At 31.8% G+C, this 16,012-nt stretch overlaps 6 protein-coding genes across 7 annotated transcripts; 3 read left to right on the forward strand and 3 right to left on the reverse strand.

Moving 5' to 3' along the window:
- Positions 1–730: 730 nt before the first annotated feature.
- On the forward strand, positions 731–4,275 carry LOC146527536 (putative tRNA (uracil-O(2)-)-methyltransferase). Its single transcript, XM_085204427.1, has 4 exons — positions 731–1,322; positions 1,399–1,580; positions 1,908–2,138; positions 2,318–4,275. The coding sequence occupies exons 1-4, from the start codon at positions 896–898 to the stop codon at positions 3,170–3,172; spliced, it is 1,695 nt and encodes a 564-aa protein (XP_085060553.1). The 5' UTR covers positions 731–895; the 3' UTR covers positions 3,173–4,275.
- Pex5 (peroxisomal biogenesis factor 5) lies at positions 3,971–6,433 on the reverse strand. Its single transcript, XM_085204429.1, has one exon. The coding sequence runs from the start codon at positions 6,192–6,194 to the stop codon at positions 4,596–4,598; it is 1,599 nt and encodes a 532-aa protein (XP_085060555.1). The 5' UTR covers positions 6,195–6,433; the 3' UTR covers positions 3,971–4,595.
- Positions 6,434–6,910: 477 nt separating this feature from the next.
- LOC146527538 (synaptic plasticity regulator PANTS) lies at positions 6,911–8,306 on the forward strand. The gene is made up of 3 exons (XM_085204439.1): positions 6,911–7,274; positions 7,676–7,840; positions 7,922–8,306. The coding sequence occupies exons 1-3, from the start codon at positions 7,143–7,145 to the stop codon at positions 8,141–8,143; spliced, it is 519 nt and encodes a 172-aa protein (XP_085060565.1). The 5' UTR covers positions 6,911–7,142; the 3' UTR covers positions 8,144–8,306.
- A 191-nt stretch (positions 8,307–8,497) lies between these two features.
- On the forward strand, positions 8,498–13,499 carry Aldh7A1 (aldehyde dehydrogenase 7 family member A1). The gene is made up of 8 exons (XM_085204428.1): positions 8,498–8,910; positions 8,998–9,214; positions 9,530–9,747; positions 10,505–10,720; positions 11,502–11,681; positions 11,952–12,134; positions 12,540–12,746; positions 13,142–13,499. The coding sequence occupies exons 1-8, from the start codon at positions 8,740–8,742 to the stop codon at positions 13,358–13,360; spliced, it is 1,611 nt and encodes a 536-aa protein (XP_085060554.1). The 5' UTR covers positions 8,498–8,739; the 3' UTR covers positions 13,361–13,499.
- On the reverse strand, positions 13,496–15,222 carry Mettl5 (Methyltransferase like 5). 2 transcript variants are annotated; one of them, XM_085204434.1, is made up of 4 exons: positions 15,087–15,222; positions 14,714–14,928; positions 14,148–14,288; positions 13,496–13,736 (listed from the first exon to the last, which is right to left on the reverse strand). In XM_085204434.1, the coding sequence occupies exons 1-4, from the start codon at positions 15,219–15,221 to the stop codon at positions 13,583–13,585; spliced, it is 645 nt and encodes a 214-aa protein (XP_085060560.1). In that variant the 5' UTR covers position 15,222; the 3' UTR covers positions 13,496–13,582. The 2 variants fall into 2 exon arrangements, with proteins under 2 accessions (XP_085060560.1, XP_085060561.1); XM_085204435.1 differs by having other exon boundaries at positions 13,714–13,853.
- A 4-nt stretch (positions 15,223–15,226) lies between these two features.
- On the reverse strand, positions 15,227–15,961 carry LOC146527541 (SOSS complex subunit C homolog B). Its single transcript, XM_085204442.1, has 3 exons — positions 15,739–15,961; positions 15,465–15,628; positions 15,227–15,382 (listed from the first exon to the last, which is right to left on the reverse strand). Exons 1-3 carry the CDS (start codon positions 15,767–15,769, stop codon positions 15,227–15,229), a joined length of 351 nt encoding a protein of 116 aa, XP_085060568.1. The 5' UTR covers positions 15,770–15,961.
- Positions 15,962–16,012: the final 51 nt, after the last annotated feature.

Raw genomic sequence — 16,012 nt, forward strand, 5'->3', positions numbered from 1 at the left:
AAGCATATAATGATGTGAAATAATAGTCCCATTTAAATATTACATTAAAAAACCTAAATATTACACGTATATCATAATACATTCGGGTACCCTTACGCAAACTTTGTAGATTTACATAACAATGTAATAAAACAATACTCTATGGATTTAAGCACACACCACAGTAACACTGATAACACTTACATTTCCGTACCGAATGGATACAGTTCCAAATGTGAATTTCATAATCATATTAAGTGTATGAAATTCATATTCTTGAAAATTGTAATTTTATAGAGTAATATATACTTTGTATACTTTTATATTATATTACTCTATAAAATTAAAGGTGTTAAAAAACACCTTAAACTTTATTGAACTACTATTAGAGAAGTGGCTTGGCTACGTAAGTAGCGCTCTAGTGTTGAGGTAAAATCACGGCATTGAGTTCCGCCATTCAACGCGCAAAGCCTGCAGAATTCGGCAGAAAAATCTAGTCTTAACACTAGGCTTACTCTGCGTACTCTGTTGTATGCGGGGAACAGCTTAACGTTAATAAAAATCTATAGATACATACGGAACCCTCTTTAAGCATCTTACCTATAATTTTTATAATTTATTGAAGTCTATTCTTAACACTATTATGCATAAAATACGATCGACTCTTATACCGGTAAAAATGTCAAAATCACGAACCATTTTACGGTACTGTAAAATGGTTCGTGATTTTGACATTTTTCATGTGTTCGTGAACTGTCAGTGTCAATTGTCATTTGTAGAATTGAAGATGAGCAAATCAAATTGAAAATCCGCAAATTCAAGTTTGATTTGTCCAAGCAATTACAGACAATAAGAAAAATAATTATTAATTTATTGAGTTTAATTCGCTGTGGATTGTAAACCTACGGCATTTAAAATGGATCTTTTAAACTTTTGGCAGGCTATTGATGTTTTAATCCATAAGCCTCATGTTATTAATAAAAACCTGTGGGGATCAATAGTGTTAAAAAGATATTACATTAAAACAGAAATAAATAATTGGAATGAGTATCTTGCTGACTATAGACTAAATACAATGGTATTTTTAAATATAGATCAATACTTAGCGGAATTATCACAAATGTTCCACTTTCAAATTGTTAATGAAGAAACGCAATATGAAGTAATTTTCATAGAACTCCTTCCTAAAATTTATATTGTACAGCGTGCGATTCAAATGATTTGTATAAATAGAGTTTTAAAACAAGTAACTTTTTATGATATCACACCAGCTAAACAAATAGTGTGCACTACATTTCCATATACTTTTTCCTTCATCGATAACAAAATTACCGTAAAATGTGGTTAGTTTAATTTGATTTACATTAAATACTTATAGTGGTATGCTTTTAAATATACATAAAATATAATTCTTTTTAGGTGATTCTAAAAGCTATCAATGGTTAAAACAATCTGTTTTACCTCGACTCAATAAATGGAGTACAGAAGAAATCAACAAACAAGTTCAGATTTGCAATGAATCTTTAGCGCTTGTTGCAACAGAAAAATATTATACAAAATACAATCTTCTTAAAAGTAAATATGCAAGAGATATGGTAAAGGTATCACAGATTACTTATTTATTCTATAGTCTAACATAAAATACATTTTCAACTTAAATTAATAATTTTAGGGCCATTGTGATGCAATAGTACAGTTTGATTGTAACCTAAATTGTTATGAATGCGAATGCCATTCAAGGGTACAAATTATTATTATTCCTGCGCTCTGGTAACAACATATGGCTTGACATTGAGTTCTGTCACTTGGCACACAATGTCTTGTAAATTGAGTGGAAAGGTTAGAATGAAGTGCCTTAACACTAGGTTCATCCTATCTACTCTGCTGTATGTGGTTTACAGTGTAAAGGTAAAAAAATATTTCTCTAGATGTGGCCAGAAAGCACAGACCCAATGAAATTTGTGTATGAAGATGTTGCAATTGCTACATATTTACTTCTTTTATGGGAAAGTTATAATGAACCACAATTATTTGCCGATGTTGGATGTGGAAATGGACTTCTTGTTTATATATTAACAATGGAAGGCCATCCTGGGTTTGGAGTAGATGTAAGAAAAAGGAAAATATGGGACATGTATCCAAAAAATGTACAATTAAAAGTAAGTAGAAGTGCTATTGAACATGGAAATATTAGTGAGATATCTTGAAGATTTTTAAAGGGGGTATCTTAAATAAAGTAAAATTTTAACCATCTAATGCTGGACTTGAAAGGCTTCCAAGAGATGCAATCAAAATAATTCATTTTTCTGTTCCTAAAAGATGTAATTTTATTTTCCAGGAGTACACTGTAACACCATCAAACATAGACATATTTTCTAATGTGGATTGGGTTATTGGCAACCATTCAGATGAACTTACCCCTTGGATACCAATAATTGCAGCAAAAACTTCTTATAATTGTAAATTTTTCCTCTTACCTTGTTGTGCTTACAATTTAGATGGTTCTAAATACAATAGAAAAAATTCAACTGCAAGTCAGTACTCAGAATATTTAATATACATAAGAAATTTATGTATGGAATTTGGATTTAATACAAAAACAGATAGATTAAAAATTCCAAGTACAAAACGAATATGTTTTATTTCTGAGTTTAGAACTTATAAAGAAAATGAATATCAAAAATATTTAGCTACAATCCAAGAACACATTAATTATAGTATCGGTGTAAAGGACGAAGATGGTAATGCTTCACAGCCTAAAAGATTTAAAGCTAGAGATCCTGTGGAAAAAGTTAGAAACTGTACACAGATAGATAGTAAGGTTGTTGAAGCAATAGTTAAAAGAATAGCAGATTACTTACTAGAGGATTGTGAACCTGGACAAAATTGGTCAAATGGAAAAATGGCACCATTGAATGGACTTGTTCAACTTATACCACCTGACCACTTAAAAATATTAAAATCTGAATGTGGTGGGCTTCAAACTCTTCTACGGAACCACCATAGTGTTTTTGAAGTTCGATATGGTACAGTGCAACTTAGGTATCCCAGAAGTATAGAAGAATTAAAAGCAAAAAAGAAGAAAAACAATGAAATACTAAAAATCAAGCAAAAAGAATGCTGGTTTTATAAAAACCACCCACAAGGATGTCCATTAGAAAATGCACTGTGTACATTTGTACATGAAAATTAGTTATAAATCCTTTCCAATTATTGTAATAAGAGTAAACGCTAGTTCTGTACTTGACAAATGTGAAAATACAAATCAAACATACAAATTTGTAATCACACTTACTTACGCACTTAAAAAAATACTGTTATCTATATAAATAATTTATTTGATTACTACCTACTGCTACCATTAGTTTTATATGAATAAAAGGTTGCCTGTTAGAGATCACTTATAGTGTTAAGGCCCTTGACACAATATCGATTTGTTGGCCCCTTGGCACTATATCAATTTGTTACACCAATTATGTATTACTTACTAATAATCTATGTGCAATAAAGTGTTTTGATTGATTGACATATATGTTTTCGCTAATGCTATTTTAGCATAACTAATACTAATTTTATATTTTCTTAAGTGCATAAGTTACTCTTATAAATAGCAACTCTCTTTATGTGTATTATATGTTACTGAAAATATTTTCATTGAATTTTTAATTAGGGATCATCTAATTTACAAAAAGTAATTAAACTTATCAGGGAGTTAAATATACAGGTGTCAAAACAATTTTTTTTAAGTGAAATGAAGTGATGAAATGACAACAGTTCTAATAACAAACAAATCAAAAGGCTCTAATGTCGATTGGAGGCAAACTCGTTTCCTTTTCGATGGTGATTTAAAATTGTATTATTTAAGTACTTATATGTTATATTTTTTTGTTTGAATCAAACCCACAACCTGTAGCGTTTACTGTCGCACGACAACACGCTCGTGTCTATGCGCTCCAAACTGCCTTTCGATTTTGTCTTATATACAAAGACAAAATTTACTATTATACTTATTTATGGTAACAACATATTTTTCAATGAATTTTTGAATAAAATCATTCACCTTATCTACTTTCTATCTGAAGCAAGAATTATTATAATATTTGCATACAGTGTGCCTATAAAAACACAGAAGAAACATGTATATTAATTATTGTATTTATAAATACCATTAATGTACATTTTTCTAGATAGAATACATTATAATATACTCTACACAAATTTAAATATAAAGATGAGGTGACTAAATATACAAAATGATTTGCAAAATGTTGTTGGATTAAAGAGCTGAAGATTAAACTCATTTGTATCATTTTATGGCCCTACGTCTGGCGAAGCTGGTCTATTTCCACCATTGAACAAAGATATACCCATACCTAAAGAAATTAATCAAGACATCTCAACAGTTTAGACATAGGATTTTTTTTAAATTTAGTTTAGTTAAAACTATGGTTTCATTTAAAGTTGCTGATAAAAACACTGTATATTTAGATAGCTTTTATTACCAAACATGTATAAAAATAACATCTTATCAATATATCATATTATATATTTAAATAAATATTGCCCAATGATAACATAATATCACATCTAACTAATTTTTAGAAAAATACAAACTATCAAGAGTCAATATCAAAGAACCTATTGAGTTCACTTAAATTCCTTTCATCTACTAATTTTGCAATATCATGTTCTCCCATGTAAGAGCACACCATCCTTAATGTTGTCCAAATAGTTGAAGAACTAGGATCTGCTAAATTTGTACCAGGGAACATATTTTTAGCCTTATACTGCTGATTTAATGCCACTAAGAAATGCTCACCAGCTTCCTTATGAGCTGATAAATTCATGCATGTGATACCAACATTAAATCTTGCTCTGATGTAACCAGGCTCTAAATTTAATGCTTGTTGGTATGCATCAACAGCTTCTACTGATCTATCACTATTAGCTAAAGTAGCACCAAGTCTGTTCCAAAGTTTAGCATTGTCTGGTGACACCATCAATGCTGCCTTAAAACAGTCAACTGCCTTATCATATTGTTGATTTATATTAAAAATTACTCCTAAGGCATTTTGAATATCAGGATCAACTTGAGAAGGATTGAGTTGTGCAGCTTTTAAATACAAAGATGTCACATATGCTTCAAGTTCCTTGAGGTTCATTTTCTGTGCATTCACATCTTGTGGAAATATATCACTGTAACTTGGACTTGCCTTTAACCAATCTATTAATGCAAAATATGCATATTTGGGCATATTTTCATTGGTATAAGCAGCTGCTAATGTTATATACCCTTCAAGTCGCCTTGGATCTAATTCTAAAGATTTTTTCAATGCTGTTATTGCCAAAGGATCTTGCTCATTCTCTGCTTGGGTTGTTCCTAGAAGAAACCAAGCTTCAGCTGAATCTGGATGTTGCTGTGCAGCTGCTTCGAAACATAACACTGCACCTGGAATATCTCCAATTTTAAGTTTTTCTTTACCTATTTCTAGAGCACTTTTATTTTCTAGCATTACATTTCCTTCTGTAAAGGAATATTCCTTTGAGATCCCATTAGCAGTTTCTGTGTCCCAATACTCATCAATATTACTCAGTTTGGCCCACTCATCTTTATATTTTTCAGCCATCTCTTCTACTATTTCATCTTTACTCATTTTCTTCTGTTCCCCTTCAACTGTTTCACCTAAATTTAACTCACCAGAACTTATCCTATTCATAAATGACATGAACTCATTATAGGCATGCTCATCATCACCTTTGACACTATTAACATACTCTTGGGCCTTTGCTTTAACATTGTTATCTATAGTCTTCTCCAAATCTGATTCATTAACATATTGAATTTGAATATTAGAGGCTTGTGATTGGAATGAAGGTTGATAAGACATGTTAAATGGCCGCATTGGAGTTGTAATGAATGATGTTGATGGTCCAGCCATCCAAGGTACATGTCTTTGTGATCCTGATTGGATTAACTGACTAGTTGAAGATGCAGCTTTTGGTATTATTTTTTCTACTTCAGGCATATTATTCAATAACGCATTCATATTAAAGGTTTGTGGAATTTGGGAATTTTGTGACATGAATTCATTGACGAATCGATCAGCTTGAGAAGCGTTTTGTACAACTGAAGCATCGCGACTTACAATATTAGTAAGTTGAACGAGTGAATTATTACCTCCACAGTCTCCCCCAACTAACTTATTTAAAGACATTGTGGATTTCAAAACTTTAATACAGATAGAACTTCATATGAATTCGCCGCTGGACAAAGGTCACGAACATGAAGAGAATAACAATAAGTTTTCCTGCAAATCAACTGCAATTTGATTGTACCCGTACGTCAAATTGAAAATAAGTCAACACACCACAGCTAGTATATATGTTCCTAGCACCCACAGAACACATTTACTTGCTTGCACCACAGTCCGTCTATACTCTATAGAGTACAATGTTCTTGACAATGAATGAAAATAGGCATTGGCTTGTTGACAAAGTATCAATTTTAATTTATCGATATTTCATTTCGATATATTAATACAAAATATTCAATAACAGAAATTGTGTCAATACGATATATTTTTCATTTATACCTAACTAAAGTAGTGACATTAAATTGAATCCAAAGACCAAAACTTACACTTTTTACGATCCTATGTTACTAATTTATAAACGATCACTCTACTCGCCATGCCGTACAATATTTCTATTCGTTTTATAATGTTACTTTAGAGTTAAGACTATTGAAATTGAACTGACATCATTAAAATAAACAATGTTTCTTTTAAACACAAATATAATATCAGTATATGTATCACTATGATGAATTTATAAGTAAAATCCTACCCCAATCCTACTTTATTTTAAGCATTTAAAATTTATTGAAAGATTCTGAAATAATAATCAGCTGACTAATGACTTTTAAATCACAGTTGACTTTGACAGATGTCTTTTAATTCTAACCTAAAAAAAGCATACCAATTACCAAGAGTTAAAAAATTAAGAATAGTCACATAAATGTTACATATTCTTTGAATAATACAGTTAATAAGTGACAATTCTGTATGATTCTACGTAGATTTGTTGTTTTTCTGAACATAATACGAAATATTATATAATGAGTAACTAAACTGTATTCTTTGCAACTTGAAAATTCGTAAAAAATGACTGGTCTGGCTCAAGTTAACAAGAGCAATAACGAAACAGAAAGTGAAGAATCAAAAGACATTGGAAAATCATCAGATACAACATCTGAAGAGGTACCAGCGTCAATTGATCCAACTGAAAAATGGCTTGTAAGTCCAGCTTTTAAGAAACTCTAAATAGACCCTTAAATATGAAAAGACGAATTTTATATGAAATACTAATTAAATTCAGGCGGAAAGGAAAGAATGGTGTATCTCACACGAGGTTTTCGCTGCCGTTCCTGCTATGCCTGGGATACAGCATGAAGCTAAAAGAAATAATTTATTTTGTATTATGAGAGCTGTATACTTCGTCCCTCACATAGGGGGGCAGAGGCCTTCTTGTGTCTTGCTCAGTGGAGAATGGTGTATCTTGACACAAGGTTCTAGAGTAGACCTAGTGTCAAGACACACCATTCTCCACTTATTCCTGAATTGGATACAATAATTGACAAAACTCAAAAAAATTTTCTATTTGAGCATAGTATAAACATTCCATTATGTATTTTTAGATTAGAGACTGTGAAATATATAAAGATGAATATAATGAATGTACAAGTTTCAAGGGACGTTTTCATCAGTATTTTATTTATGGTAAATCATTAGATTGCAACCCTTGGAAAAAAGATTATGATAACTGTTGTAAATGGGTAGATAATCAAGATGTTAAAGCTGGTGTAAGTATAAATTTATATTTTTATACATATTATTGTACAAAGATATTTCTACTAAATTCACATTAAAAATATTTTCAATAGGAATCCGTAATTAAAAGTGAAAAAGAGCGAAGACTAAAAAGGTTAAGGGCACATTATCAAAATGATGTTTGGAGGAAAAGAGATTCCCCACCGGAAGATTGGGCAGGTCCTTTACCAGAATGGATGGCTAAAAGAGATGAAAATTCATACCTAGCACATAAAGCAAAAGAAATGAGGGAAGGCAAAGATGAAGATACAAGTAGTTTTTGTGTAATAATGTAACATTATACAAACAGATTTTGTCAAGTGATCAATTATTACCTCACATAATGTTGCATAATTGTTATTAGTTATTCATTTGAGCTTATTCTCACATTGAGATATGTTGACTGCCAGTATTGTACAAAATTTGTAACATAAAATAAAAATCTATTACAAAAAAATATATTTTGCTTTGTTACTATAAAAAAAATTGTTGTTGAGATAAAATAGTATATGTATTTTTATGCTGAAGTAAGAGAATGACGGTTTTGTTTTATTAATTTGTCACATTTATTGAAATGTATTACATTTCAAAGTTGAAGTGTTTTTTTTTATGTGTTGGATAGTCCATTAAGGTAAATTAGTATTTGATAAAATTACTCTTTACTTTACTTAAGTATGTTTATTTTCGAAAATAAACATTAAAAGTTATCACATTATATTGTCTTATGTAAATAATTGTATATTGATACCTATAGCCATGACCCGGCAACTGACTTATCGGTAACAGAACGATAACGCGATGTAACGCCTTTATTGTTCACAAACAAGATTGTTTTATCTTTCTTTCATTTTATAAGCTCAAGTCTCCTCATTAGTTGTAGCTGATTACACTGATGAGTCGCATAATTTGTAGTCGTGTGATAGCTCTGCGTTTACGGCTCCCAATGGCTAGAAACGCTTCTGCTTTCTTGGTCGATGACCCTAAATATTCCTTTTTAAAGGATCTAGGTATAGATAAGAAGAATGTGGGAGTGTTCAATGGAAAGTGGGAAGCTAACGGACAGGTAGGCTGTTTTACTTTAATTTCCTATTTATTTTAATCAATGAAGTGAAATATATCTAACTTTATTATTGTCGTTCATTTTTAATAGGTGATCCAATCGTTTAGTCCCGCAAATGGCAAAGTGATTGCCGAAGTACAGTCTGCTAGCGTGGCTGACTACGAATCCTGTGCCAAGGCAGCTCAGGAGGCTTGGCACACTTGGGCGGAGTTACCGGCGCCGGCAAGAGGAGAAATTGTACGACAAATCGGCGATGCTCTCAGAGAAAAACTACAGCCTCTTGGACAGTTGGTCTCATTGGAAATGGGTAAGCTATTTATAGAATTGATATAAATATAGACAAATACGCATATGAAATTATAGAATATTTCAGCCTTGATTAGATATCTAAATGCGTATTTTCCAGAAGAAAATTAAGAGATTGAAACAACGGTTGACGTTTAAGTAAAGGCCAGTGTCCACTATTTGATGAGATCAATGTTAATATTGTGACGTGTTTAGTAGTGAATTAACAGAGATTACGGGACTTTCTCTTGTCTCTTTATAATTAAGCTTGAAATAAAATTATCTACCTAATTATTTTACACTCGAGCAGATTTTTACTATAATTTTTCATTCACAGGCAAAATTCTCCCTGAGGCCATCGGAGAAGTAGTTGAATACATCCACGTATGTGACTTGGCGCTTGGTTTGTCCCGTACTTTGCCGGGAACTATTTTCCCTTCAGAGAGACCTGGACACGTGCTCATTGAGAAATGGAACCCACTTGGTCTTGTTGGTATCATAACAGCGTTCAATTTCCCAGTCGCTGTTTTCGGTTGGAATAGCGCTATTGCTATGGTAAGATATTTTTGTTTAAAACACTACCCCCGAGTTTGTGATTCCGCTAGGAATTGTATTTATTAATTTAGTTACAAGGAAAAACTTATCCGGATAGACCTATAAAGTATCACCAATAGACCTAAAATTTTATTTGATTGCTTGAAAGCAATTTAAAATTTAAGGCTGCTCAAACGAATTTAGCTCAATTTCAAGTAAACAGATAAAGCAATTGTCATTAGTTTAGATTATTATATATTAAATACATAATATGATAATAATTTCATTGTTTGCTTTACTTTATAATTAACTGTTTATGGTTACATTTGTACTTTAAGCTGACCTACCTATTAGTAGGTCCTTAATAAAGCGCAAAATTTATAGATATAAAAATTAAATTGGTAATTATTATCTAATCATATTTTACGGATTATGAAACGATAACATTTCAGTGATATTATATACTTATACATTTTAAGATATTGATCAATTTTTGTTACCTATTTAATAATCGTCTGATAAAATTCCGACCCCACTTGTAGAACTTAAGTAACAATAATTTTTAGTAGATTTTTTCATTAGTTTACCTATTACTTTAAAATTATTAGTTAAATAAGTTTAAATTAAGATTTCGAACCAATTACATATATATTTTTTTTAAAGAATGAATATACTGTATGAAAAAAATCATAAACATATTAGAAATAGATACAAATAATAGCATGTCTCGAAATATACATTAGATACATATTATCAACGTAATTAATATATAAACTAGGTCTGCGGTGACGTAAGCGTTTGGAAGCCATCAGAAACGACTCCATTGACCGCCGTAGCTGTTACCAAGATTGTGGAGAAAGTTTTAGAAAAGAACAATATCCCTGGAGCGGTCGCGGCCCTGTGTGTAGGAGGCAAGGATGTCGGAGAAGCCATTGTTCAGGACCACAGAGTCAAACTAGTCTCGTTTACTGGCAGCACTGCTGTAGGCCAACAGGTCAGTAACCTCATAATATAGATAATTTTAATTAATTAGCCGTCTTGAACTACAACTAAGTTCAGGGCGGCCACGACTTGTTGACCGTACTGTAACTACAGGCTGCTACGAGCAGCACTCGTTGAACGTACCTACTTTATAAAAAATAGAGAATGGCTGGAAAGACTTGATGCTAGGTTGGCAGGCACTAACCACTAGTAACCCAATCCAAAATATCAATACTAAACAGACACAAAGTTCCGAAAATCTAATTTTGCACTAAAAATTTTATATTAAAAATGTAATTATTAAAAATATCATTTATCTTTTCCTATATCCGAACAAGCCGAAATATCAATTCATTTTTGTCAAAGTAAAGTGAGGTACAGAGTGTTTTAACACTAGGTACTTTTGCCGTCCCTGCTATGCGCGGGATACAGATAGAGTATATGCAGAAAGTAGTGGGAATAAGTAGATTAATCGTTAGCTATCATGCCATTTTCACTTATCATGTTTACAAGTAAATTTTATCTAAATTAAATATTCAGGATGTAGGTTAGTATTTATTTATTATGTAAAGTTTATTATGAATTGCTAGCTTTAACTTTTACCGGCAGCTTCGCCAGCGTGAGCAAATAATTAATGTGATTTAGCTTATAGGTTTCCTCAATTAACGGAGTACTCAACACAAAATCATTTTTCCATTTGAACCAGTAGTTCCTAAAACCGTTCAGTCAAACAAACTCCTTAGCTTTAAGATATTAGTATAGATTTGTTTATTTATATAATATGGTATTGCCAGGTGGGTGTAGAAGTTCAGAAAAGGTTTGGTCGGCATTTACTGGAGTTGGGAGGTAACAATGCTATTATAGTAAACTCGGACGCCAATTTGGATCTTCTCCTGAACGCTGCTCTGTTCGCATGCGCCGGCACCGCGGGACAACGGTGTACTACTACGAGACGATTGCTTATACATAAGAAGGTATTAAAATATTAACATTCAATATAACCAGTTCTGTAAAAAAATGCCCATTTCATTATTTGTACTTTACATATTTTCTTTAGTATTCTTATAAGATTCATAGATTAGTGTCTTTTTGTCCACTTATCAAATCTGCTTAATCATCGTAAATATAATTGTAAAGACTACTATTGCGGTAGACAAATAACAGTACTTCTATTTAGCAATATTCAGCTACGACGAAGTCAATATAAAAAATATATTATTTACAACAAAGTTTTCTCTGAACAGGTATACAATGAAGTGGTATCACGACTGAAGAAGGCATACGCAGGAGTCATCAGTAGGATTGGAGACCCTCTTCTGTCAGAGTCGCTCATAGGCCCTCTCCATACACCCGCTGCGGTTGAAGCGTACAAGCGCACCGTCGCTGAGGCCGTCAAACAAGGAGGCAAAATTGAATTCGGAGGAAAGGTAGGATTAGCTATTAAATTAATATGCAAGGATATGTCTAAATTACATCCCATTAGTAATTTTACTACGAATCCCATCTAAACTAGCAACTAGTTTTTTTAGTTTTGTTGGTGCGGAGCTAGCTCCGCCGTGCTTCGCCTCGACTCTAGAGCGAAGGAATGAAAATGTTAAATATTTCATATCCTCGAATGGGAATCGAAGTCACAACCTGTCGCGTTTACGCTGGAGTGCTCCTGCGCCACATCTGGCCTCAACGGACACTAGTATATCCCCAGGGGCATCTTATCCACAATGGCATCTTATATAAGTGGTTCTTATTAGAATTTAATCAATTTTTATCAAAACGATTAATTGATTTGTCATACTTTTCTAAATTATTAATACCTACATTTATTTTTTTCTTAGATAATGGAACGCGAAGGCTACTTCGTAGAGCCCACAATCATAACCGGGCTGCCTCACGACTCGCCACTGGTCAAGACGGAATGCTTCGCGCCGATCGTTTACTGCGTCGAGGTCCCGGACTTGGACACCGGCATACAGTACAATAATGAAGTCGAGCAGGGATTGTCTTCCAGTTTGTTTACGGAGAATTTGGGTGATGTTTTCAAGGTAAGATATACTACATATATTTGTTTTTTTAATAATGAATTATTTCTGTGTTTTCCTTATTTAATTAATTGGTTTGTGTATAATGAAAATAAATTGGTCTCGGTATTTTAAATGAAGGCTTTCAATAAATGTACTAAGACATGTATTTTAAATATCTTAATAAAGACAAAAAAATATATATTTAAAAATAAAAATATAAAAAAATCATTTGATAAGGTTTAACACGCTGTGGTTTATATTTTTAGTTTTTATCAAAGAACGCTTATCCTTCATATAGCATTGTTCCACCATAAATTGACTCAAATGACTCAAATTGAGAGGCGAAACTCAACACCTCATTTTATCTTATCGTATATAATATTTACAAAATAAATAACAACTATATTATTCAACAGTGGATCGGCCCCCATGGTTCCGACTGTGGCATTGTAAACATCAACATTCCTACAAACGGAGCGGAAGTAGGAGGCGCGTTCGGGGGTGAGAAAGCAACGGGCGGCGGCCGAGAGTGTGGCTCCGACAGCTGGAAAAACTACATGCGACGATCCACTGTCACTATTAATTACTCTGGCACCATTAAATTGGCACAAAATATTAAATTTGGAGATGAATGATTATCTATTTATTATCTATATACTTACATTTCTATTGTTATACATTTTATTAACAGGCTGATAATCTTTATATATAAAATAAAAGTTTTAGAAGGCTAAGAAGACTGATACTTTAAAGAAAATAAACACACAAAATATATTGATTGTTTTATTTCTAGTTCATTGTAGAACACATGTATGAAGTCAGTATAAAAAATATCTACATAATATAAAATTCTAATTTCAGGTGTGTGAATGGTGTATTCTCCATAAATCCACTGCAATGTCTTTTGTCTGTTGTTTGTGAAATTTGTAAGTGGCCGGCAAGTTGTATCGCAGCTCAGCTATTATATTGCCTTTAACTCCCCATTCTTTAATCTTCTTTTGTATATGAGATCTGAAAGATCTCTGATTTTGTTTTATTTACATCATAATGTGATGTTAATAAAATAAAGTTAGGTTCAAGGTTTAGCTTGAGCTTCCCACCAGGAGAATATTATGTGATAGCATTTGACTGTAATAAACATGATAATGAATTATCTTCACTTGGCAAATTAATTATTTTCATTTACCTGGTTATGCATGGCAAACTTCCATTCCATGTGCATTGTCACAACAAACAAGTGTGAAGATGAAAAAAACAACAAAAGATAAAATTTTGGCTATCTAATGAGATTAAGCACTGAGTTAGGTTCCTCTACCCATCTCAAAATATTTAAGAACAGTCAGCGGATAGAAAATATATACAAAATTATATGTATAATGCTTAAAACAAATAAAAACCAATAATGTAAAAAAAATAATGTACCTTGTAGAAGATTTATGTAATGAATAGACACTATCACAGGTGAGATCTAACCCTGTCTTAAGGAACTTCATATCAACACCTGCATTGTTCTTGGTACCAAACGGTGGATTCATAATCACTGTGTCAAAATAATTATCCCACCTAAATTAGGTAAAACATTATACTTTAAAGGTATTTTAATTTGATTACAATATACAGAACACTTTTATATAATTTTCACTAAATATGAGTTTAAATTACCTATAACTTATGTATTTATTTCATTACTTACTATTACTTTAAAAACTACTAAAGGCCACAAAGTTTAGGATTATTGAAATACATATTAAATAAAGCATTTCATAAAGAGAAAATTACTTTTTTTAGTTAATGATTTATAGGTATAATTACCCTCAATTAAGGTCTTTCTCTCTTATGTCTTTGTTGTGCAAATTGTAGTTCTATTTTTAAAATATTTTACTGCATGTAGAAAACAAATGTTATTTGGAAAGTGCCAGATTGGAGATTATACAGTATCTGTTTTAATCTAATATAAATGTTCCATAGTAAGAAAAACAACAACTCACCTATACATTTTAGAGCCAAGAAAATCACATAGTATAGCATCTACATTAGTTACTTCTGTATCCTCAATATTTTCTTGTAGAACTTCCAATGCATGTTCATCAATATCCATCGCAACCACTGTCCCTGCTCCCAACAGCGTAGCGCCAAGAGCTAGCATGCCAGGTCCACATCCAGCATCTAATATTAGTTTATTTTCAATAGCTTCATATTGTGTCTGAAAATTGATTAATTGCAGCAAAAATACACATTTTCATGACTTTTAATAAATTGTTGTTTTTTTTTTATATTTAATTTTTATTCTTGAGAGTTTAGTCATTTTAAATATTTATGTTCAGACATTTAATTATATTTTAGAAGAATTATTTAACATACCTGCATTGTATACAAGGCCACAGCAGCTATATGTGATGGTGTTTCATACTGTTCAAGTTCAATTTTAGGTTTAGAAAATCCAGATAATGTGCCCAAATGACCTTCTAGAACTTTTAATTTCATTAGAGCAGTCATATTAATTACTTGTTATCAAATCTTGGCAGTACTGGCAGAATTTGATTTCCAAAAGATGAGTCTTGAGACACAAAGAAACCGCAAGATGTTGCGTTTGCGTGTTGCAAAGCAGCTCTGTGACTAGTATTTACTATATTAGCTTCAGGGAGTTGTGGAAAACCCTAAAAATAATTTAATGTATGTAGTAAATAAATTCTTTGTAATACATTTAACTTTTATTAATATAACAAAAGAAATACAAACCGCAGTAGCAGAAAGTGGTGGAATAGAACACATAGGCAGCTGGCTAACGGGACTTGGCTGCGTAAGAGAAATAGTGGTTGCTGTAAGTGGAGCCACAGCACCTTGTTTCAAAAGCATCTGTTTTTTAAGTTGCAATTCTTCTAAAATCTTCCTGTTAGTCAATTCTAAAATCAAGATACATATTGATGTTTCTAACCTTTTCTTTTTAATGTTATATTAGTATATAATAAGATTTTCAAATTGTCTAATTCTTGTTGACTACCTTTGAACTAACCTCTTTGTGCATTAGGTTGAGGAAACGCCATCTAATACAATTATAGAACGATGATAAGGAATTCATACAATTTTTATCAAAGAAACTATAAGAATTTCATTAATACATTAAAACATAAAATTTCATTCGTAATAATTACAATAAAAATATACAATCTCTGTGTACAATATTAGAATTTAGAACATTTATGAGTATGACATATATCTTTGACTTTGACGGGCAACGATTGAGATTGACATATATGAATGTTGAAACTCAATCTCAATAAGCGAGG

This window comes from Heliconius melpomene, chromosome 20, assembly GCF_056956725.1.
Source record: "Heliconius melpomene rosina isolate 202511_hmr_F chromosome 20, ASM5695672v1, whole genome shotgun sequence".
NCBI classification, from domain to species: Eukaryota; Metazoa; Arthropoda; class Insecta; order Lepidoptera; family Nymphalidae; genus Heliconius; species Heliconius melpomene.